At 34.6% G+C, this 24,893-nt stretch overlaps 1 protein-coding gene across 3 annotated transcripts in view; it reads left to right on the forward strand.

Annotated features, from left to right (window-relative positions):
- Nucleotides 1–19,934, forward strand: part of SEC23IP (SEC23 interacting protein) — a 32,842-nt gene extending 12,908 nt beyond the window's left edge. For 2 of the 3 annotated variants that reach the window (XM_027839854.1, XM_027839855.1), the window contains exons 6-19: nucleotides 715–832; nucleotides 2,909–2,998; nucleotides 3,540–3,681; nucleotides 4,522–4,730; nucleotides 5,880–5,992; nucleotides 6,223–6,372; nucleotides 6,611–6,706; nucleotides 9,151–9,345; nucleotides 13,746–13,901; nucleotides 14,294–14,396; nucleotides 15,039–15,221; nucleotides 15,877–16,039; nucleotides 16,623–16,721; nucleotides 18,829–19,934. In XM_027839854.1, the coding sequence (XP_027695655.1) occupies nucleotides 715–832; nucleotides 2,909–2,998; nucleotides 3,540–3,681; nucleotides 4,522–4,730; nucleotides 5,880–5,992; nucleotides 6,223–6,372; nucleotides 6,611–6,706; nucleotides 9,151–9,345; nucleotides 13,746–13,901; nucleotides 14,294–14,396; nucleotides 15,039–15,221; nucleotides 15,877–16,039; nucleotides 16,623–16,704 (1,800 nt within the window). In that variant the 3' untranslated portion in view covers nucleotides 16,705–16,721; nucleotides 18,829–19,934. The remainder of the gene's footprint in view (nucleotides 1–714; nucleotides 833–2,908; nucleotides 2,999–3,539; nucleotides 3,682–4,521; nucleotides 4,731–5,879; nucleotides 5,993–6,222; nucleotides 6,373–6,610; nucleotides 6,707–9,150; nucleotides 9,346–13,745; nucleotides 13,902–14,293; nucleotides 14,397–15,038; nucleotides 15,222–15,876; nucleotides 16,040–16,622; nucleotides 16,722–18,828) is intronic. The other variant, XM_027839856.1, reaches the window with a different exon arrangement.
- The last annotated feature ends 4,959 nt before the right edge of the window (nucleotides 19,935–24,893 follow it).

Genomic DNA, 24,893 nt, shown 5'->3' on the forward strand with positions numbered 1-24,893 from the left:
TATTCTCATTTGTGATCCTCCATTTGTGGCAACATGTATTAGAACAACTATGGGCTAATCACAGTTTTTGTTGTTGTGAGTCAGGTAGACTGATTTCTGTGTAATGTTAGAAAGTTTTGATACATACAAATGTATATACCTTTTACCATTCCTTTTTTCTGTGAAGGTACTCTGTTTAAAGCTTTGATTTGTGGTTTTCTGCGTAATTTTACTAATTGCGAAATATTTCTCAGGAAGTCACAGGACAGAGCTTAGTGAAGCATGTTTCTCTGTAAAATAACTTCCTAAAATGGATTGGTTACAATTGTAACCTTTTTTTTTATACATTCACTGGACACTTAAAGGATTCTTATTGTACATTCCCTTGTACAGCTATTCTTTTTTATGAAAATAAGTACCCTTTATTTTTTAATCTGAATTGTCAAATAAGGTTTGCTTCAATTGAGGTATGCCTATAGTTGCTAACGTTATTTTTGCATACAGTCAGCAGACTTGTTGAATTTGGTTATTTAACTGCAGTGGATACATTTTATAATACTACTCTTAGGGTCAGCGGATCTATCGTCTGCCTTATATATGTATTTAGATATAGCAAAAGTTTTACTTTACTCATGTATGTTTTAGGAGAGATATTTTTGCTCAAAGTCGAAATGAATTTGTTTAATTTTTGTACCAATAAGTTTTTTTAAAGAATATTTTTGCTGTATATTTTAGGTTATAGTTCAGTTTCAGCCTTCCTCAGTGCCAGATGAATGGGGGACCACACAAGATGGACAGACAAGACCCAGAGTTGTAAAACGTGGAATTGACGATCATGATGAAATTCCTGATGGTATGTGAACCTCTAGGGGAGAGAGTTGAGACAAAAGACCCGTGATACGATCAAACATTTCAAATCTTTGAATCATCAGTGTATTATAGTAGAGAAAACCCTGGAATTAGTCAGAAAAACTAAATTTGAGTCCTGGCTCTGCCACTTATGTGACAGTGGGCAAGTCTCTTAACCTTTCTGGTCCTCAGTTTCCTCATCTGTAAAATGGAGATAATGATACTACCTCTTAGGCATTGTGAGGAGAGTGCATTGTGAATCTAAAATTGTGATGTAAATGTGATCTGACTTGTTTGATGATATAATATGTTTACTATAGACTGCCTTGAGAGAGCCAGCTCCTTTAGAGTAAATTGAAACAGGATTGTGAGGCATGGATGCTTCCTTTGATGAAGTCTTCTTTAAATTCTTTCTCATATTTTTTAGCACTTACTCTCTGTTGTCTTCTATTCCTTACACCAAGTCCATTTGTTTTGATAAATTTTCTTATTCTTTTACTACAGAGGGGATATTTGTTGTATTTAACATTTTCTCCTATTAAAATTATTTTATTAATGCCTTTTCTTTTTTTGTCATTTGGTTATTTCAGGATCCCTTCCTCTCCCTTTCAAAAAGTGAGCCATCCTTTATAACATAACAGTTAAACAGAACCAACTAAAATTGTCTAATAGCATATACAACATTCTTTACACCTTTACTGAAAGGATAAAAGTTATTGTTCATTCTGCAGGTCCTATATTGGTCATTATAGTTACTCGGAGTTTGGCTGATTTCTTTTCATATATATTTTAAATACATAATTTCATATATATTTTTATATCTTTTATATATTACTTTTCATATATGACTTTTGCAGTATTCACTGTGTATACATAAATGATTTGCTATTAATAACTGTAAACATTTTCCCAGTCTTTCTCAGTCTTGCTTGGTCAGACTAAATTCATGCTTTTTCCTTTAGTTTTATGTTGTTAATTACTTAATTTCTAATTATAAACTTTTCGTGTTAAGTGAATTGAATTTGCATGTTGAGTTCTTCCTATTTTACATTTAATACTTGCTTTCTGTATGAAATGCTTTGTCATAGTTATCCTCTGCTTTGATCAACAATTGCTTCTATCTTTACCTTTCCTAGAATTTATGAATATGCCCTTAGTAAGGAAGATACTTTTATAGTTCATATTTTTTAGTTTACAAAGAATCTATATGCACTTTTAGTCTTTAACACTATTTTTGAACTGGTAAAAGACACTGTCGTTAATGTTGGGTATTGTAAAGGGAAAGTAACAGACCTAGAAAAGCTTCCTTTCATTTAAAAAGTTAGCTTGACATTAAACGTATCAACATATTACCATTAATACACATTTCAGTTTGTATTTTATTTCCTATGTGAATAAACACATTGTTGTTTTATGTGCCTTTGGCTTTTGACTATGATTTCATAAATGACTGCTTTTGTTTTCTTACACCTTTGCATAGAGACCAACAATCCTGGATTATTACAGTTTGTGAACACTTTAGTTTCATTTGTTGTAACATGAAGTATGAGATTCAGTTTAGCAAGTTTGTCCTCTTTGTGTTTGTTCTCAATTATACAGTAAATATGTAAGGAGGTGAAATATAAGTGGAATGAAAAAATTAAACATTTCCGTTAAGCATATTTGAGTAACTTTTAAAAATTCTTTAAGGAAAATGAATACACGGGATGAATGTTTAAGAAGTAGCGCAGACCAAGTTTTATCTTAACAGTATTTCTCAAAATGGAGTTTAAGACTCTAGAGAGATGAGGAGTCCAAGTGATTTTATTACCCGACCTAGAGTTGGAAAATTCTTAACAGTTAGATGATTATGGAGGTTTCCAGGTAGGGCAGTAGCCTGCTTCCTTTTCCTCCTGGGCCTCCTGCTGTGTGCTGGGGAAAGGTGACTTTTTTCACTCTAGAGGTGTTGAGGCATGTATTAGTGGGGCTGGAGCAATAGAACTTTTAAGTGTTTTTATAGGTGAAAGCTTAAGGACTTTGAACAAGATAATATTATCCATCAGTTAGGCAACACATATCTAACATTTTTTTCTTTCTATAGGTGAGATGTCTCAGGTTGACCATTTAGTATTTATGGTACATGGTATTGGTCCTGTTTGTGATTTACGTTTTAGAAGCATTATTGAGTGTGGTATGTTTATCATTACTTTTTCATTCAAAGAATAGTTTTAAAATGAATATATAAACTGTCATGGTGCTCTTAAAACTCTTAATTTTCAGCTGTACAAAAATTACTAAGTGATTGTTTATAATATGTCAGCAGGAAGAATGTAAATTTGGTTGATTAAGGAGAAACACTACTTTTTTTCATGGTTTTACATTTGACTGCCATGATTCATGAGCGCTGTGTTTGAAAATAATTTTAATTGAATAAAGTTTTTTTAATGAATTTCCGTCAGTTTTTCATTAAATTTGTATTTTTTGTAAACCTTTGTATTACTTGTTAAATTCATGTTTTCATAGCCAGTTAAATTTTCTTTTATAAAACTCTTTGTTTTTAAAATGAAGGTGTTATTTTTTCCCCTGTTTTAGTGTTATTGAGGTAGTAGATTTGCTTTTTTCTTCAGAAAATGCCTTTGGGATTTTAAACATAGTAATTATTTCTTTAGTAATCATTGATCTAGCTAATATTGAATTTTTTTCACTGAAATATTTTATTTTTCTTTCTTAAGTTGATGATTTCAGGATGGTTTCTCTAAAATTGCTGCAGACACATTTTAAGAGATCTTTAGATGACCATAAAGTAAGCAGGGTGGAATTCCTTCCAGTTCACTGGCATAGTTCCTTACATGGTGATGCTACAGGTGTTGACAGGTATGTATTAATTTTCTGGATTTAGACTGACATAATTTTAAGTTCAGAATTAGAAAGGTAGAGATTTATGATTAAACTATTGCGTTGAGACTTTAGGATATGATTTTTTTTCCTCACTGTTTTTAGTCCCAACTTGGGAAGTAATTATATCTCCTTAGTTTGCTCATCTGTAAAATGGGAACATTGAACAAGCTATCAAAGATTCTTTGAACTCTAACCATTTTAATCCGTTATACTATTTTAATAATGTTAGTATACAGTATGTTATATTTATATTGTAGTAAGCCCTTGAAAGTGTGTATTAATGGAAGGAAATCCAGTAACCCAAATTCAAAGTCTCAGTTCTGTTACTAAGAAGCTATGTTATTGATTAGCTTTGTTATCTTTGGCAAGTTACTTCACCTCTTTAGTTTTTTATCTGTTAAATGAAAGCATTGAACTAGATGATCTCTGAGATCTCTTCTTACTCTGTTAGAGTTTCCCAGTCAGTCTAACATCAGTTGTTTAAATCTGCCCAATTTTTGCATTCTCTATATACACAGGTGCTTACCAGAGAATAGTCTCCTAGCTCTATGAGCACAGTAATTTCCTTCTTTTCTACGTTTTGCTACTTGGAATTTCCTTCTTCTTTTTGTTCCCCCTTATATCCTTTCTCCTCAAGGTGTTTTGTGAGTCAAAATTTACTTTTATGGACTGATCTAGAAACATAGCAAAGATAATCATTTTTTAAGCTTGTATCTCCAGCACTTGGCACAGTATTATGTACATAAGAGGCTCTTAATAATGTTTATTGAGGAAATTGATACTGATGATTAAATATATTTATATTGTTTTTCAAAGGAACATTAAAAAAATAACTCTACCAAGTATTGGCCGTCTGCGACACTTTACCAACGAAACCTTGTTAGACATACTGTTTTACAATAGCCCCACCTACTGTCAGACTATTGTGGAAAAAGTGGGAATGGAAATAAACCGTCTACATGCACTTTTTATCAGTCGGAACCCAGGTTTTAAAGGAGGGGTCTCTGTTGCTGGACATAGCTTAGGTAAGTTTTCAATATATGCATTTAACCTAATTCTAAATTGATCTTACTTAGTCAGCAAAGTTTGCTAAAGGATAAAGTTTATCTCTTGTGTTATAAAATGCTGGGTTTCCCACTTAACTACTTACTCTTTTACCTTGAAATTCATTTGTCTTTATGATATACATTATCTTTTTTTAATATATATCCAATTTCTGTGTAAATTAGTGGTATTGATGATGCTTATAATAGCTAGCATTTGTATAACAACTAGCATCTACATAGTGTTTTAAAATTTGCAAAGTGCTTTACAATTGTTATCTCATTTGATTAATAACTCTTGGAGATAGGCACTATTATTATTCCCATTTTACAGATGAGGAAACTGAGGCAGACAGACATGAAATGGCATGCTCAAATTATGTATTTGAGGCAGGATTTGCACTCAGATCTCTGAGTCCAGGTTTAGCTCTCTACTTTATTACCTAGCTTAGATCAATTGGATTTTGTCTAGCACTGAGCATATTACTAGGAAACAGCATGGTCTAGTGCAGTGTTTCTTAAACTGTGTTACAAGGTACTATGAAACACCCCAAGTTTTTTTTTTAAATGAACCTTATGTTGTTTGCTAATAGGCATAGAAGTAATTTTAGAGGATTTTGCTACAAACATTCTGTCAAAGCTTTGTTTAAACTTTGGGATTCTACCTCTGTGCACAAGTTTGAGAACTGTTGTGTAGTGGATAAAATTCTGAGTCGAGTTCTACCTCAATTTTCTCATCTGTAAAATAAGAAGCCCAGAAGGGCAGCTAGGTGGTGCAGGGAACAGAGCCTCCAGCCTTGGAGTCAGGAGGACCTGAGTTCAAATGTGACCTCAGACACTTGACACTTACTAGCTGTGTGACCCTGGGCAAGTCACTTAACCCTGATTGCCTCACCAAAAAGCAAAAACAGACAAACAAAAAAACCAAAAAAAACCCCAAAACAATAGGAAGCCCAGGAAGGCCAGTGTGGGTGGGATTTAAAACAGTAGGAATGGAAATACTTCCACTTTCTATCTCATTGTGGTAAGGAAAGCACTTGATAAACTATAAGAAATATTTAAATGTTTTCTATTATTAAATATCAAATCTACTAACTTTATAAATGGAAAAATATACTTTGTGTTCTTCAGGATCTTTGATATTATTTGATATACTATCTAATCAAAAAGACTTGACTTCAAAAACTGTGCCTCCAACTACTGCTAATGGTATCATGAAGCATACAGCTCCTTTTGAGAAACAGGTATGTCTCAAGAATGTTTAGTTAGCGTGTAGATTTTTAGCTGCAGCTAAGTCTGCTTTAGAACCTGAATTGTCAAGTTTCAGAAGTGTTTTCGTATAGTAAATACATCCTTTGAGAAATGTAATAGGAAATTTTAGAGCTCACCCACGTAATCATTTTTCCATTGACCAAGAAAGGAGAGTGTGTGAAAGCTTTGCAAATGTTTTTCCATTTTTGTTTTTCTACTTCAGGCATTAGAAGATCCAAAGGTGCCAGTGGATGAATCTTGTGACCTTGATGTTGAAAATGAAGTCCTAACTTTGCAGGAAACCCTGGAAGCACTTAGCCTTTCTGAATATAACAGCACTTTTGAAAAGGAAAAGATAGACATGGAGTCTCTGGTACTGATAATAGTTTTTAATTTTTGTTTTAAAATTTCTCATGAGATTAGGAAATTTAAGAATGAGATAAGATCTTAAATTATGGAATCCAAGCTTCTGGTCCATGTGTGTGATTTAAAAAAAAATTAGAGTTCTTAGTTGAATGAATATTAATCTGTTTTAGATATTATAGCAATCTAACTAGCTAATGTAGAATTATGAAAATTTTCAATTTTATGTGTTTGTTTCTTTTTTTAAGCTTATGTGTACAGTTGATGACCTAAAGGAAATGGGAATACCTCTTGGTCCTAGGAAGAAAATAGTCAACTTTGTAAAAGACAAGGCAGCTAAACTGGTAAATTCATATTTTTTTTGTTAATTGCTTATTTGTTGGAATTTTTTCTGTTACTAGTAAAATATCAGATACATGTGCTTTGGTTGCCTATATTTATAAACTTTAAACACACAAGGGGAAAAAACCCCTAGATTTGAAGTAGATTAGATTTAAAATAATCATAGGAGGAAGAGACAATATGTACCATTCTCTTAAGGTTCTTCAGACATCTGTATAAGTTCATGGAAATATTCTAATTATCTTAAACAGAAAGAACTCATTTTTTTTTTTCACTAGTTTGAACTTAGAGGAAAAACTTTCTAATTGTCCCAGTTGTGCATTTCCTACTGTAGCACTTACTTATCTCTTCCACTCTTTTGGTACTTGACATTTTATCTTGTATTATTTTTTTTTGTGTATACACATGTAACTTTAATGTTATAAAATTAATTTCCATAAGCTTCTAAACTTTTAAAGTGTCTTGATAAGGCATTGTGTATTTTAAGAAACTCCCTATAAAGCACAGTGCCATCCTGTATGTAAGCAGGCACTTAAAAATATCTTTTTAGTCGTGTCTTTTGAGTCTTGTTTAACTAGCTTTTGTGCTTCTTAACAATAGAAAATTTACTCTTTTACATTTCTTTGTATTCCTCATGCCTAGCATAGAGCTCCCTACACAAGGTAGTTGCTCAATAAAGGTATGGTGGTGATAATAAAAACTAATTTAGTAATTGTGAAGTGATGCAAAGTTTACCATCTTTATGTAGACTGTCATATTGACTGTAGAAATGTTTCTGGGTGATGAATTCCTCCTATTCATAGTATATTCATTGTACAATTTCAAAGAAATATAGCTTGGGCAAACAGTTGTTTGAAGTTTGGGGATATTAATCCTCCTTTATCATTGTCATAAATCCATATCTCTTGGTATATAAGTCATTGAACCAAAATTCTGTGAAAAAAGAAAATAGTTTTTTGATCTTCCTCATATTCTGTTCTCTTCAGTAAAGGAAAAGAAAGCTAGATAGTGCTGAAATATTGGGAGTTTTAAAGAACAGCCTACTTGTTTCCTTGTTGTGTGGAGTACATTGTTCTTTGGGCCAGTAAATTATGACATTTTCATTTGAAAGTGTTCCTCAAAGGAGTTGGGGGATATGCAGTTGTTTTACTTTTTAAATTGAGAAATATTGCCTCTGTATCAGCCATGAAACTTTCTTTTCTGAGCTTCTGTCAATCTCTACTTTTTACATAGATAGTAAGGTACTACCAAATCAGTACCAAGATAAATGATTTGCTGATTTGATTTATTGTGACTGAATAATTGAAACCAGAGTGATCCAGTTCTGTTGTAATCATGAAACTAAAGTTTTGTGGCCTTCTTCTTTACATATCTATCTCAAGGATTTGAGACATATAATTTTAAACATTTAAAGAGCAAAGGGAATTTTCTGAGGTTAGAAATAAATATGGGCAGATTGTTGGATCACTTAGTTTTCAATTATTGCCTGAAAGAAACGGGTGTGAATGGGGAAAGAAACGGTATAGGAAAATAGACTGTTAAATTTTAGAAACTATTGGGATAAGTCCCAAGAGCTGTGCCTTGTTCATAGTAGGCACTTAGTCAATATTCGTTAAAATGAATGGATGTAGGATGTGAACAAACAAGTAGAAGTCAGTTTTGGATGAGGAGGTAAATTATTTTAAATTTTGATTAATGTTGTCTTGCAGTTAAAAATTTAAATGCACAGAAAATGAATTAGGTTCTACATAGTTTCCAGAATGTCAGAGTAAAGATCTCTGTTCCTAAGACTGTCAGGCTTTGTTTTTAATATCATGACTCCCCTGTTCTCTTGAGGTTGAGGCACCTGACTTTGATTCCAGATTGGATAATGACCAAAGCTAATTAATTGGTAGGTAAACTAGATACAGGCAAGTTTTTCTGTGGAGTAAATGGATAACTGCTATTGAAATAAAAGTGCCTAAGAAAGGGAACTGCTCCTAAGCTTAGGGATTAGAGAGATAAGACCCCAGTAAGAAAATGTTTTTGGTAAATTAGCAGGTTCAGCTTTCACAAAAGCATGTTGTCTTCTTTAAAAGCTTGTCTGTTAAGTCATGAGGTTAATTTTTTTATGTGGCTTATAGATTCAGAATGCCTTCATTGTCATCCATCCTGTATGGAGGCCAAACACTTTTTTGACCAGGATATTTTGGTAGTTATGGAGAAACACAATATATATAGACACCTTTAAAAATGATAGGAATGTTTCGTAGATCAGAATGTCAGTGTTACATTAATGAACATTTCTATTGTTACACACATGATTTCATAGGGAAAATACATCTTGACATATTCTGTCCCTTTAAGTTTGAATTGCAGAATGTGAAAGGAAGATGCTCAACTTTTTAGAGACTGCAACTCAAGTTTTCATTAGGCATAAATTCTGAAGTTTTTTTTTTTTTAACAGGAGAGGAAAAAAGAGGCTTCAGACAAGAAAACCTTGATGGCTAACTTAAGAGGTCAAGAAGAAACTGCTCAGAAAGCAAAAGAAACAACTCCCCTGGCTTCTGAGACTGATCCATCAAAGAGAAAACTTGCAGTTGGTCCTTTTGTGTCATCTGTGCGTGTAGATTATGACTCATTTGAGATTGGAACAGGCCAGGTAAGTTTAATGCTTGACTTCATATGACTCTATATAAAAATAACTATAAATAATTGTAGTAGTAACATGGTGTAGTGAGAAGCACGGTAGACTGAGGAAGCCTGAGACCTGGATTCTAGTCACAAATCTGTCAATAACTAGTTGTAGTCATTGATCTGAGACAAGACACTGCCTTTCTCTGGGTCCCTTTTTTCTTATTTTTGAAGTAAGGCGATTGAACTTTCTGTTTTATATATTGCATCTCACAAAGATTTACTCATAATGATTAATTGTTATATGAAGAATAACTTATTCTCCTTATAGTTTTTCATTAATGTTGTGACTGTGGAGGAGGAAAATATGACTGAATGTTTCAAATATGTTGGTCTTCATTAAACTGGAATGCATTCCTTTGTATCACATCCTAAAACAGACTGCTGTAGGGCATAATTCTGACATTGCTTGCCTTATTACAGTTTTTTGTTTGCATACCAGTCAGATTGTCAGATTAGAGGATAAAAGCGGCAAGAAGTGAAGTTTTAAATCTTTATTACATAGTGCTCAACAAATTGAATGATGAAATGTGAATCTGTGAGAAGTGTGAAATACTAGTATTGTAGTCACTTTTGCTAATGGATACAATTCTGTACTTCATTTATACTTGATGCTTGACAATTTTCTATTTTACTTTATTGATTCCATGCCTTTTGGTCTCTCCTCGAAGCTCCTTGCCTACCTTGTGTGTTGAGAGCAGATAACTTAGCTTCCTATTTCACTGAGAAGACTATGACTAACCGGTGGAGCCATTGGGAGCTTGGTCACTTGGTCAGTTCTTTAAAATGTGGTCACTTTTTTGGTCACATTGTTCGTTCTTTAAAAGCTTAGCATATTACCCTTTCCTTCTCTCTTGTGATAAAAGAGCTATTACTAATTCCTCTGCTTGCATTTTTTTTTTCTTTTTGGTGAGGCAATCAGGGTTAAGTGACAGTTTAATGTTCTGTCCACAGCTAGTAAGTACCAAGTGTCTGAGGCCAGATTTGAACTCAGGTCCTCCTGACTCCAAGGCTGGAGCTCTATCCGTTGCGCCACCTAACTGCCTCACTCTGCTTGCATTTTTGATCCCATTTACTTCAGTGACTTTGCTCTAGTAATTATTCTCTCTTGCATAGTCAGTTTTTCTTTTTCCATTGTTCCCTTCCCTTCTGCCTTCAAGTGTGGTTTCCCCAATCCTAAAAAAGTTCTCTTGGCTTTTTAATTCCATCTCTCTTTTCCCTGTAATTATGAAACATAAAAGTTTTTTATACTGAATTCTTCCACTCTCATACTCTTAACCTTTTATAGTCTGGCTAAGGCTACACCAGTGAAATTATTGTCAAAGGTTTCCAGACCTGCTTGTTGTTAAATTGTCCTCCCCCTGACCCCCAACCCAGTTTTCTAGGTTCTTAGATTGCAACCTGGTTAGTTCTTGAAGGAATTTCTTATATTTTCACCTGTGTCTCAGTATTCTTGTCCTGATCTTTTATGTTGGATATTCCCCATGGTTCTGTCCTTGCTTCTCTTAGTGTCCCTTAGACATTTTCCTGTGGCACACTGACTTTATTTTCTGTGACTTTAACTACTGTTTCTAGTCTAATTATGATTCCCAAATCTGTAGTGTCGACTCAGGCATCTCTCCTGTGCTCTAAACTATTATTTTCATTTGCCCACAGAAATTTCCCATGGGAACATTCCATTTGTTCTTCAAAGTTAACATGCCCCAACTGAGTTTATCAATATCATTCATCTCGAAATTACTTCTCTTTGTTCTGACTTTCTCTTAATGGCTCCACCATTTACCCATACTCCCATGGTCAGAATCTTGGAGTTTTCAGTCTTTCCTCTCCTTTCATATCCAATCAGCTACAAGTCTTGCGAAGTCTGCCCCTACAGTATAGCAATCAGAGGATCATAGATAAAAAAGCTTGAAGGGACCTTTGAGGTTATGCAGGGCGATTCTAGGCCAAAATCCTCATTTTCCATCTCTCACATCTGCCATTCCTCCTTATACCAATTGTCACTATCCTGGTGGTATCCTCATTGCCATTTCCTTAGACTGTTGTAGTAACCTCTCAGTAAGTCTTTCCAGCTTCCACCAGTTCTTTTTATCACTGCCAAATTAATCTTCTTATGTATAGATCTGGCCATGAAACGCCTCACCTTTAAAATCTTCAGCGACTCTATTTGATGTCAAAGAAAATGACATTAATACTGAACCCTGTGTTTTAGACACAAGTTTTCTGGAAACAATTTAATGTAATATTAGTCTAAAATCAAGCCAGTTCTAGGAAGAATAAAGTCCAAACTGGCAAAACTTCTCATGCTTTAAGTATATGCCCTTTCTTAAGATAATATGAAGTAACATGGAAAATAACAATATTGGGTTAACATTCCAGAATAGTCAATACTTGGATTCTTTTCTTGACCGTTTACCTCCAGGACTACAAAGGTCTCTGCCCTCTTGTCAGTATACAAATACTTTCTGAATGGAGGGGATGGGGAAAGAAGAGACTGCTCCTAATTGGGTCAGTAGGTTAGTTACTTTCTGTTTCCAGGGCTCGAGGAAGGAAATGTTCTTAACTAGGCAAGAGGTGCTCTTTGCACTAAGTTTGGTTACCACCTTTAATCAATTCCTTAAGAAAGGTCTTTGGTTCTTAACCTGTTATCTACCTTTCTATATATATGGGGGGAGAGGGGGGAAGGTGTTGGTGTGGAAGGGAGGGAGGAGGGGAGGGAATGAGACAAATCTAGGAAAGTCTTTTAAACCAGAGAAATACTGTTTTAAAAAATATGTCTAGAGAAACTAAAAAGGAGATTTTACAAAATATGTTTCTATAGTGACTAAAAGTCTAGACTCCTTTAACTGACATTTAAGGCCTTCTATAAGTTGCTACCTACTTTTCCGGCTTTTTCTTATACTACACTCCATGTGTTTTGTGTTCTTGTAAAACTGGAGCAACAACTGCCCTCCAGCATAAACTCTTTTTCCCGGTTTGTGCTTTTGCCACTTGCTGTGGCTGGACTGATTTCCTTATTTCTTCCTGTTGAATTCCCACCCATCCTTTGAAACAACTCAAATTATGCCTACTCCATGGAAGGCCTTGCCTGATATATATCGGTTTGTTTTAAACCTTCCCAATGCATTTATATGTTATTAAGTATTACAGTTAAGTGATAGATTATTATAGTTAGAGCTCCATTAATAAGCTTTTGGTATAAAGAAAAAGCAAGGGAGTCCCCCAGCTCATTGGGTGGACTCTTGGTGGTAGACTTATGGGAGGATGTAGGATCATCAAATTATGCATTTAAGAGCTGGAAGGGGCCTCAGAGGTCCTTTAGTCTAACCCCCTCATTTTGAAAATGAGGAAACTGAGGCCCAGAGAGGAAAAGGACTTGCCCAAGGTCACACAGGAGTTAGGTAGCAGAGTCAGGATTTGAACCAGAGTCCTGGAGGAAGAAGAGGCATGCATAGGTTGTAGTTTACATCTTTGGGGAAACTATCCACATTGGGAAGATCACAGATAGATTTGAGTATAGTTATGGGTGTCTTCTCTTACTACCAGACTACCATTATGAGTGTGTCAGCTATGTTTTACTTAAACTTCGTATCTCCTCCAGGACCAAGCACAGTTTTTGGCATCCAGTAAGCACTTGATTTGTTTTGTTTGGAGTTGACTTTTAATTCAACAGGTTTCTTTTTTTAATCAATTTATTTCAATCAGTTAATTAATTTGATTTATTAACTTATTTAAAATCAGTATTCACATCCATAAGATTTCGAGTTCTAAGTTTTCTCCCCCCACCCCAAGATGGCATGCAGTCTGATATAGGCTCTGTACAAACATTCATATTAAGCATATTTTCACATTAATCATGTTGTAAAGAAGAATTAGAACCAATGAGAAGAACCACAAGAAAGAAGAAACAAACAAAAAAAGAGAGCAAATAGTATGCTTCCATCTTCATTCAGACTCCATAGTTCTTTTTCTGGATGGGGATAACATTTTCCATCATGAGTCTTTTGGAGTTGTCTTAGATCCTTGCATTGCTGAGAAGAGCTCAGTCTGTCACAGTTAGTCATTGTACAGTGTTGCTGTTACTATGTACAGCGTTTTTCTGGTTCTGCTCACTTCATTCAGCAGTAGTTTATCAACAGATTTCTTAATAAGACAGCAATTATAGTTCATGACAACTATTGTAGGTGCTTTGTACAATGTTACTATAGCCATATGGTACATGCAGACCTGATGTGTTGAATGGTAGTAGTGCTTGGCTGTGGTTTATTTATATTTAATTCAGTGGATTGTATATTTTAAAATTGTGTTATGAGACAATGAAAAACTTATTTTTCTCTCCCCCCCAACCCTCCATTTAATTCTGATTAGGTTTCTGTGGTTTACAACTCATTAGACTTTGAACCAGAGATTTTCTTTGCCTTGGGATCACCGATTGGTGTCTTTCTCACTGTACGTGGAGTGGATAGGATAGATGAGAATTACAGGCTTCCTACCTGCAAAGGATTCTTCAATATTTACCATCCAGTGAGTAAATTTAATTTACTTTCATTTGGAGAAAGGAGAAAGGATGTGCGGCTTTTATAAGTAGATTCTCATGGTTCTTACCAGTGTTGCTAGTAATCTAGATTTGTTAGTAAGGTACCCTATTGTTTTGGGGTACTAAAACTTTGGTGAAATGCCTTCCCTGCAGCTTTCTGACTTTGTCTTTAGTCTCTTTGGGAAAAAAAAAGATTTTATTGGTACAAATTACTTTGGCTTATTAATTTGGACATTTTTATGTCCAATGAAGAATTGATGGGTCTGGTGTAGACATAAAATTGCTTAGGTACTCTTTTTTTTTTTCTACCCAAGTAAGATGTGTGTAACTAAAGGTAAATAAATTATTTGTCAGTAATTCTTCACTTCTTTATTTACAGCTTGATCCCGTGGCATATAGATTAGAACCTATGATAATTCCAGATTTGGATATAAAACCAGTTCTCATTCCACATCACAAAGGCAGAAAAAGACTTCACCTAGGTAAAAGCAACTACAATAAGATTTAATGTTGATATTTACTCTTTTATTGTTGTCAGATACAGTACTCAGTAGTTTGGGGAAATGAAAAAGAAATAGTGAACACCGTTTCTACTCTTAAAGAGCTTATATTAATGATTATAGGAGTGGGGAGGTTGAAAATGTGACCTTGAGAAGGAAGATGATGGCAAACAGTATAATAGATTTTTATTTTGTTCTTGTAAAGAAATTTTTACTCAAAATCTTAATCAGATTTATTCACTTAAATTTCATGGGATAAAAAATAAGGGTTCTCAAACATGTAATTGGAAATGTTGAGCAGTGTGCTTACATGAGAAACTAAATTAAATTGAAATTTGAAAAGTAATGTGTTTCCTTTAGGTCCTTTAGGGATTTACTTTTGTCCTTAATTAAAAAAGTTTTTTTTTTTAACTGATATCTTTGGTTTTTACATCACCTTATTTCCCCCTGTATCTCTTCCTTTAGCCTTCCCAGAGAACCATCCCTGACCAAGCATTTATTTTAAAAAGATGAAGAGAAAAAATTCATCAAAACCAGTCAACACATTGGAAAAATCTGACTTTCAATAGCTTGGGATTTTTTGTTATAAATCTCTTAGATTGGTGTTGTTTTGATTTTGTTTAGAGCTGAAAGAAAGTCTCTCTCGTATGGGATCTGATTTGAAACAAGGTGTTATAAGCTCTTTGAAAAGTGCCTGGCAGATATTAAATGAGTTTGCACGTGCTCACACCTCTTCAACTCAGTTACAAGAAGAATTGGAGAAGGTAGCTAGTCAAATCGAAGAAGAAGAAAAGCAAGTAGTGGAAGGTAAATTTGACATTTCCTTATGAAGACATTTTCTCTAGCATAATGTCACATTTGGAAATTGTTCAGTTGCTGTCTTTATTGTTGAAAAATTAAGATATCTTTGTGTAGAGAAAACCCTGATACAGCTGAGCTGACTTTTGAAAATAGGAAATTTCAGCATACAAGTTCTCTTTTCACTGTTTCTTACTACTGTGCGGTTTTTAATCTTGCAGAGAAACATGAGCCTAGAGTAGAAAGTCAGAGATGAGTACTAGAATTTTTTAAAGGTGTTTAAAGATGTCTCCTTTGAGACATCTTTCAACTTACTTGTTTAATTTTAATTTAGATAACAATGCAATCAATGTCAGGTCATTGTTCCATGATAATTTTGAATTTCTCTGATTCTAATTCTATCTCCTTTCTTTTCTGCAATGCTCCCTCACCCCTTTTCTTCACAACTTCTCTCAGCTGGTTGGCTGTTTCTCCTCTTCTCTTTGTGTAACCTGCCCTAACTTTCCCTGGCCCTTTGGAAGAATGAGGAGTCAGCCTGGTAGCTCCCCAGGTTGCTGCAGGTGTCGTGTCAAGCATCATTTCTCTTTGAGTCCAGAAAGTCAGCTAAAATCAAAGGATTATGATTGAGTGATTGACTTTTATGTTGAAATGATTTAAATTCTAGCAGAAAAGATTGTTGAAAGTCCAGATTTTTCCAAGGATGAGGACTTCTTAGGAAAAGTTGGAATGTTAAATGGAGGCCGTCGAATTGACTACGTTCTACAAGAAAAACCGATAGAAAGTTTTAATGAATATCTTTTCGCTCTTCAAAGTCACTTATGTTACTGGTAAGAATTCTCATTGTAATTCTTTAGTTATTAGTTATCTTTAACATTTGTATTTTGAAGTCATTTTCATTAGGTCTTATTTATGGAGGAAGAAAATCATGTGACTTTACATTGTTTAAAATAAACTTGACGCTTGCAGTTTTTATTTTGCCACTGGAGGTTTAGTTTGCTTTTTCATTGTCTCATAATACAATTTCAAAGACTTGTGGTCTTTTTAAATTTCTTTTTTGTTATCCACCAGGTGGCAGCATATAATTTTCCTTTGTCTCAAGGTCTTGGTAATATTTTTTATACTTTAAAATATACTTTTACATACTTCCATACTTTTCTACAGAATAAGAATGAAAGAAACCTTGAAAAGTCATCTCTTATATCCATTTAGAATTATTTATATGTAACCAGAACAGATAACCATTTCTTCCCTCCTCTTGGACGATTCCAATAAATAGTCATCTTGGTAATCTGTTTTTATCTTCCATTGTTCATAGATATTTAATTCTATTATTAGAAATAACAATTCTATTGTTTCTAAATAGAAAAAATAATTCTATTTTTTCTGAAGTAAAATTGCCTTTTTTTATAGGGAATCTGAAGATACTGCTCTGCTACTACTTAAAGAAATTTATCGAACAATGCACATCAGCCCTGAACAGCCCCAGCACTGATGAAACTACAGCTCCTAGTATGTAACTTTTATCAATTATATAAACTGTGAACTGAATGCTTCCATCTCTCAGTGCTTTCGTGGAGGTGATAGCAAAATCTTTTCTTACTTTTTTCTGTCCTCTACTCAATAGTTAGTAGAGAAGGAAACATTTTGTAGCTTTCTGAATCGTACTTTACATTAATATTACTTTGTAATACTTCTTTCTTTGTGTAAAATTTAGTATCTTTGTCCTTAGTTTCTTGAACTTCCCAGATTTTTAACAGTGTTTCACTGTAGATGGCAGGCATGCGAGACTCCTAAAATGTATCATTAATTCAGATAATTTTCACCTGTATCATTATATGTATATGTAAGTATTCCTTTTAAAAATGTAAAGGTGGTGGAACTATCTGGAAACTGGACAGATTAACATACTTTGTAGAGTTAAAAATTTCACCTTAGACTGTAGAATACAGAATTCTAACAATTTTGTTTTCTAGCCGCAAAGTTTGCGTATATCAAAAACACTTTACTGTATTCTAATTGTTGCATAAATATTCCTAGACCTCATTTAAAACTGCATTAAAAATGGATGTTCAGAGAATGTAATAGAGTATATGATATTAACCTTGAGCGTCTCATCCTCGTTGCTTAGTGGAACTTCCCAAATGTGCCTACCTATATAATGCTAGATGCAATATTCATATAATATTAGGCATCCTAGTGGTACTATAATATTAAAACAAATTTTAAAAATTAGCCTTCTGTCTACTGTAATAATTCGAAATGCTGATGTTCAGAAAATAGAGTTTGGGGATGATTCATGCTGTGCTACTTGTGTAAGTTTTCTTTTAATCTTAGTCTTCTTCTCCAGGGGGCCTCAGTGTCATAGATATGATAGTCTACTGATATTGCCATTTTAATATGTTTTTAATAATATTTCTTATCAGAGGTATATTGTGCTTAATTAGGTGGTAGTAGGACCATTCTTGGAATATTGCAACTAATTTTTGTGTAATCATTGCAGTTCGTTTATATAGCTATGTAATTGGCAAGTACTTGCAAATGTTGGTTCTGCCTGTCAGACTGATTTTTACTGCCATGCTGACCAACTGTTCTGGTCAATTTACCAAATTTGATATTTAAGACCTTTTAGAATCATTCTTTTGTTATGTATGTAACTTACCTTGGTCAAAACTAGAAAGTGCAAAAGAGCTATTTTTGCCATCTTTCTCTACCATTGTTTACTTTTTCTTTTTCGGACAGATAGCAGTATTCCAATTATTGAAATGTAACATCAGGAAGCTTCACAGTCTTAGATTTAAAATTAAAATATGGGAGCTGTTTTATTGAATTATCTAAGGCTTATCACTAAAGAAATGCCCTGGAATTTGATAGCATTGTTATCTGATATGGAAAAAATAATTTTGAACCTCTTTTCCTTAGCATTTTGTCTCATTTTGTAGGGAACGAGAGAGAGTTTTGATCTGTATCTGTGATTTTATTAGTGTAAGGAGTTCCCAGTAAGGAATTCTTTGCTATTATAGAGCAGCAACTTCTTTGTATCTTGTAGTCTTAATTGCCTGGGATACTGAAAGTTTACACAGCCGGTATGAGTCAGTCAGGACTCAAGCCCAGGTCCTCCTGACTGAGGCTGGCTCTCTTTCTCTGCTTCTTGGATCACTTTTAGTAGTAGTAAAATTTATGCAAACCATCAAAATGATATAAAAATACTTATTTGTGTAACTAGCTCATTCACACGCAAATCAATACATTTTTAGATGTGTAGTTCCTTAAGTTTATGAGATATGGGCTCTTTTAGTTGTAGTAAAATTCAGCTAAAGTTATACAGTGTTTGTTAGGATGCCCCCACAAATTGGGCAGGCAGTGTAAGGGCTTGGGCTTATGTTTATTTATTGTTTTCCTTAATCAGTTTATAGAATTTGCACTGTGAACTTTTAAGTTTCCTGTGGGCTTAGCATAGACCTTGGCACATACTAGGCATTTAATAGAAGCTTTTTCCCTTCTCTTTCTTTCAGGAAGCAACATTTTTGTTTGATACTTAACATTTGATATTTAACTATATTGTTATTCTAAATCTGGGAAGTTCACTGATTTTTAAAAAAAAATTTCTTTTTTACAGAATGTTCCCATGGTGCTGAGAAAATTCTAAAAGGAATCCCTACATTACCCTGGTGAAGGATGACAGGAAATTATTTCATCAGTTCTTCATTTTATAATTCTGAGATACAAGATTTTGTTTAAAAACATATAAACAGAAACAGTGAAACAAAACCCAACACCATCAATACCACACTTTACAAAATGTAATTGGGAAAATATTTATGTGTATTATAATAAATGATGCAGTTTTAACTTTCTCAAATCATTTTAGCTGTACAGTTGTAAAATTGATGTGATCAATGAAAATAGGTTTGTAGCATGCGGACTGTTATTTCTAATCCCTAGCAAAGTACTGTGAGAGGGTTGGTAAACTTGTATTTTTTTTTTTTTTTTATCAAGGCAGGATGTCCTTTTTATTAAAGTAAGGACTTCTTGAAAAACTGCAGTGATATTTTTTTCTGAATAATTCATACTCCACTTAAAATGTGAATTTTAGCTTTGAGCTGCTTGAATGCAGGGTCATTTGTATTTGCTAAGAGTAAGCAACAAAGTTCATTTATATTCTAACAAGGATCTCAGGCCTTATGATGCCCTTTTGCTGATGTAGAGCAGAGATGTCTCTGGAGGTAAATGCTCTTGTGAAGAGGTATGAGAGCTCCCACAGCATGTGTATCTCTGCCTGTGAAGATGAATGGAGGCCAGGGACAGAAAATGAGAACATTTTCCCATTTTTTTCATCTTAGAGAGCTGATGCTGTAATCTGGCTGCTGATGTTCCAAATAATGTGAAAAACCAAAGTGGATTTTGGCCAGATAATAGTTTAATTTTTTACCAAAGTGTGTTGCAAAGTATGAAATGTATCACTTCTAAGATATAAAATTAATAATCTATGAAGGATGGCTCTTTAATATTTCAGTTTTACATTTTTAATTCAAATTATCTAAATATTTTCCTAATGCTAACTCTCTTTTTGTTATTCAGTAGAAGCATTTTGCACTATTTACATAACTCATGAAACATGGTGATTTTTGGGGGGGGGGAAATCAATGTATGGTACACATTTTGTGTATGTATATGTTCTGATTAGCGTGAATAAAATAGTAATATCTGCATTTTTACAGCAAACTTAAGTATTTCTTTGTATTTTTGTTCCTTGCCTTTTTAGTATACATTTAGTTTCAATGATGAGTACCTGATAATATTATGAGAGTAAGTATATTTTAACATATGCGCATATAATATGTTCATTACATAATTATGTTTACAATCATCTATCATAGACATGGATAATAGAAGTTTAAAGTTGGAAGGGATTTTAGAGATCACCTCGGCTAAAGCTTTTTCAAACTACTGAGACCAAGAGAACTAAAGTAACTTATGAAATCACTTGGCTAGTTAGACCTGGAGTTGCAGCCTGCTTCTTCTGCCATCCAGATATCCAAATATTGAATCTTAGAGTTGTAAGGAACCTGAGGGGCATCATCTGGTCCAATCCATCCCTGAACAGGAATTCTACAACGTAGCCAACAGAGGTCATCTCTGTTCAGAGACTTCTATTGAGGTAGAACTTACTGTTTCACAAAGTAGCTGATTATACTTTCCTATAGCTAGAGTTTTTTGCCTTTATGCTTAAATTTGTCTGTTACTTTTACCTGTCAAGAATAAATTCAGTAGCCAAGTCATTTCTATTACTTGGGTACACAAGGGGAGATCTTGACCACAGGCACACACACAGACAGCTATGTTCTCTTACGGCTAACCAGTTTTTAGTCTTACATCTTGATTGAGAGGACAAAGGATAAATTGAGTGTGGTATAGAGTTGGAACACAAATGGGGATGGGGCAAGAGGAGGGTAGTGCAGTGCTAGGACAAGAAAATGCAGAGGAGATTAGCATAGAGTTCGTTGTGTACTGTGATCCAAGTTTTGATTGTAACATTCTAGGCTCTTTGCGTTGTCCTGCCTGGAGATGGCATTCTTTCCTATGAAAACACATTCCTTTCTAGTTTTGTCAGGTTAGCTACATCTAATGTACCCACAGGCCTTTGCAGTGATGTCAGTCTCTACAGAAGCACAACAAAATAAGACAAGTTTAGGGTCCTGATTCCACATACCCATTGCTCCTAATCTTCTCTTCTTGGGTTGAGCAGAACTTTTGGGTTGAGCTGATCTTTTTCTTGTGGGTAGCCCTTCAAATACTTGAAGACAGCTATAATGTCCTGTCCCTTCCAATGTCTTCTCAATGCTAAACAGTCCTAGTTCTTTCAACTGAGCCTCTTTATTGCATGATCTTGAAGCCTTTCATTCTCCAAGTTTCCATTTCAATGTTCTCAAATGCCCTTTCTAAAATTTTATGCCCAGAAGTGAACATAGCCTTCTAGATATTGTCTGACTCAGGAAGAGTACAGAGGGATGGCTGTCTCCGTTTTCTTTTCACCGTACCAGTGAACGAATCCTTTCCCGTATTTCCTTTTCTAAATACTGAAAAAAAAAAATCGAAAAGATCCAGAAGAGGCCCTCTGGTGTGTTTTCCTCTGACTCCAACTTTAGGACTAGTTCTGTTAACACCAACCAACAAAGTATTTCTTGACAAAATGGAAAATCAAAAGACTCAGTTGAGGCAGAGGAAAATCCAAACCTATGTCAAGAAGCTTTGGGAAGAAAAAGATGAGAAGGAGAAAGGAAGTATAATTCTGAACATTTAGGCAGGAGGCTCTTTCCACAGGGTTGGAATCTGGACTTGGTGAGGAGGAAGCTGCTGCAGTGGGTGTTAGTGGCTGATTGATGGGGGTTAACTGCCTTCACTAAATGCACTGAAAGTACTGAGACTAGATGAAAGGAAAGCCAGGCATAGTTTGTTGAGTGCCCTGGATTTCAAGAGAGTAGATTCAAAGAATTATGACAAAAGATAGGTATAATCCTGAAGTTTTAAGACTCAAAGGCAACTCGTCTCAGCAGGAATGGGAGAGTTCTAAAGGTATTACAAATGGTCTTGTAAAGGTGGTTATCTAGAGGTCAAGGTAACTACATGGAATTCATTCATGAGCTTATATTTTAAAAGGACGAGGGCATGTGACAATGAATATAAAAGAATAGCAGTGTCCTGCAGGAAAAGCATTAAGACTAAAAGGTCAGAAAGAACTGATGTTTCTATTGTTCCTCTCTTGAGATAAAAGCCTACAATGCACAAACTCCAAAGGCTTACTTGTACTTACACTTCTTGAATATGCAGCACAAATTGAACACAGCACAAGTCTTACTTCCTATAGATGCCTGCTGCCATCTTGACCATTGAATGTGTTTTACACCAGAGTTCTTTCTTGACCCAAGGATCTAAAGTTATCCCAGTTGTTTTCTGGGGATAGAACAAAATGCTGTGGGAGCACCACCTGTTTCCTTATACTCAATGTGGGATCAACTACCCTTCAGTTAAGTACTCTCAGTCACACAGCTTCAATTTCTTTCAAGGTGGCAATAGGGTGGCATGGTAAATAGAGCACCAGGCCTGGAATTGGGAAGACAGACCTGACACTAGCAGTGTGACTTCGGGCAAGTCACTTAACTTCTGCTTCAGTTTTCTTACCTGTAAAATGAGGATAATAATAGCGCCTAGCTCCCAGGGTGGTCGTGAGGGTTAAATGAGATATTTGTAAAGCACCCAGCATAGTGCTTAACGCATAGTAGTTGCTTAATAAATGCTTGTTTCCTTCCAAGGTCTCACAACAACTATAGTGTCTTCTTGGGAATGAAACTTTGAATCCCTGAGGATGCTATTAAGGGGGTTGGGTAAGGAAGTGTATTTTTAGCTATGCTGTGAAAAAGAGGAAGCACCAGTGTAGGATGGAATTGTAGCCTAAGCTAGGTGAAGGGAGAGAGAAGGTGGACTGCCCATGTTTGTTTATGTTTTCTTTATCAAAAGGGGAGAGAGAGAACAAATGATTCATGGGAATTGAAAGCCCAGAAAAGTGAGGAGATAGTAAGAAAATACTTGGCTGTCTTAAAGGAGTTCAAATCCCCTGGCCTAGATGAATTACATCCTGAAGCCCTGAAAATGCCTGTGGCTATAATTGCTAAATTTTTATTGTTGATTGAAAAAAAATTTTTTTTTGTGATCTTAATTATCAATGAACATTTCAAGATATAAGGAACAGGGAAGAGAATTGTATAAGAAAACAACTTGCTATGACTAGTTGTTTTGGTTAAATACATTGATAAGGTATTAATAAAATGTTTTATTGATGCTTTTTTAAAAATGTCATTACACTTACAAACCAACTTTCCTTCTCTACCCCCAAGTTGAAACCCCTTCTTTTAACAAATATATATAGTCAAGCAGAACAAATCAATACTAGTTTTTTTTTTGAGACCATGTAACTCATTTTATTCCCCTAACCTTTTTTTTGGGCTAGGCAGTGGGGTTAAGTGACTTGCCCAGGGTCACACAGCTAGTAAGTGTTATGTGTCTGAGCCCAGATTTGAACTCAGGTCCTCCTGACTCCAGGGCCAGTGCTGTATCCACTGCACCACCTAGCTGCTCCTTTTAACGTCTTAACTTGGGGTCAGTAAACTTGTTTTTTTTTCTTTTATTTTGATAACTATATTTAAATATAGTTTCCTTTGTAATCCCATGTATTTTATGCTTTGAAAAATATTCAGAGAATAAGTCCAAGGCCTTCAAGGAAATGCCAAAGGGGTCTACCTTAGGAAAAAAATTAAGAACCCTTGTTCTAATCCATCGTGTCACTACCAAAAGGTGAAAGGTATATTTCGTCACCAGTCTTCTGAAGCCATGATTGGTTGCTGCTTTTGTCAAAGTTCTGAGGTCCTTCAAAGTTTTTCCTCTCCTATTGTTATAATGGTTATGTATATTGTTCTCCTGTTTCTCATTTCACTCTTCATCAATTCATCTAAGTCTTTCCATATTTCTTTGAATATAGAATATTCATAAAGATTCATATTCAGAAAGGTACAATAAAATTCCACTACTTTAATATGCCAAATTTGTTTAGCTACTTCCCCAGTTTATGGGCATCTATTTTGTTTCCCATTTTTTGGTACAGAAAAAAAGTTCCTGTAAATATATTTTTACACTTGGTTTCTATTTCTCTGTTCTTGATATTTTTTGGGGTATATGCCTAATAATGCTGCCTGGGTCAAAAGGTTTGTTAAGTTTAGTGATTTTTTTTGAATATAGTTCCAAATAGTTTTCTAGAATGGTTGTACCAACTGACAGCTTTCAACACTAATTTTTTTTCACTAATTAATTAATTTTTAGTTTTCCACATTCACTTCCATAAGATTTTGAGTTCTAAATTTCCTCCTCTCACTCCCCTTCCACCTTCCCAAGATGGCATGCAATCTGATATAGGTTCTACATATACATTCATATTAAACACATTTTCACATAGTCATGTTGTAAAGAAGAACTAGAACCAATGGGAGGAACCACGAGAAAGAAGAAACAAACAAAAAAAGAGAGCAAATAGTATGCTTTGATTTGCATTCAGACTCCATAGTCCTTTTTCTGGATTGGACAGCATTTTCTATCCATGAGTCTTTTGGAGTTGTCTTAGATCTTTAAATTGCTGGGAAGAGCTAAGTCTCTCAAAGTTAGTCATTGCACAATGTTGCTGTTACTGTGTACAATGTTCTCCTGAGTCTGCACACTTCATTCAGCATCAGTTCATTCAAGTCTTTCCAGGTTTTTTTGAAGTCTGCTGCTCATCATTTCTTATGGAACTATAGTATTCCATTACATTCATATACTACAACTTGTTCAGTCATTCCTCAATTGATGGGCATCCCCTCAATTTCCGATTCTTGGCCACCACAGAAAGAGCTGCTATAAATATTTTTGTACTTGTGGATCTTTTCCCCATTTTAATAATCTCTTTGGAATGTAGACCTGGAAATAGTATTGCTGGGTCAAAGGGTATGCATAGTTTTATAGCCCTTTGGGCATAGTTCCAAATTGCTCTCCAGAATGGTTGGATCAGTTCACAGCTCCAACAATGCATTAGTGTTCCAATTTTCTCATATCTTCTCCAACATTTATCATTTTCTTGTTTTGTCATGTCAACCAATC

This window comes from Vombatus ursinus, unplaced genomic scaffold (genome assembly GCF_900497805.2).
Source record: "Vombatus ursinus unplaced genomic scaffold, bare-nosed wombat genome assembly UNPS02014833.1, whole genome shotgun sequence".
Lineage (NCBI taxonomy): Eukaryota > Metazoa > Chordata > Mammalia > Diprotodontia > Vombatidae > Vombatus > Vombatus ursinus.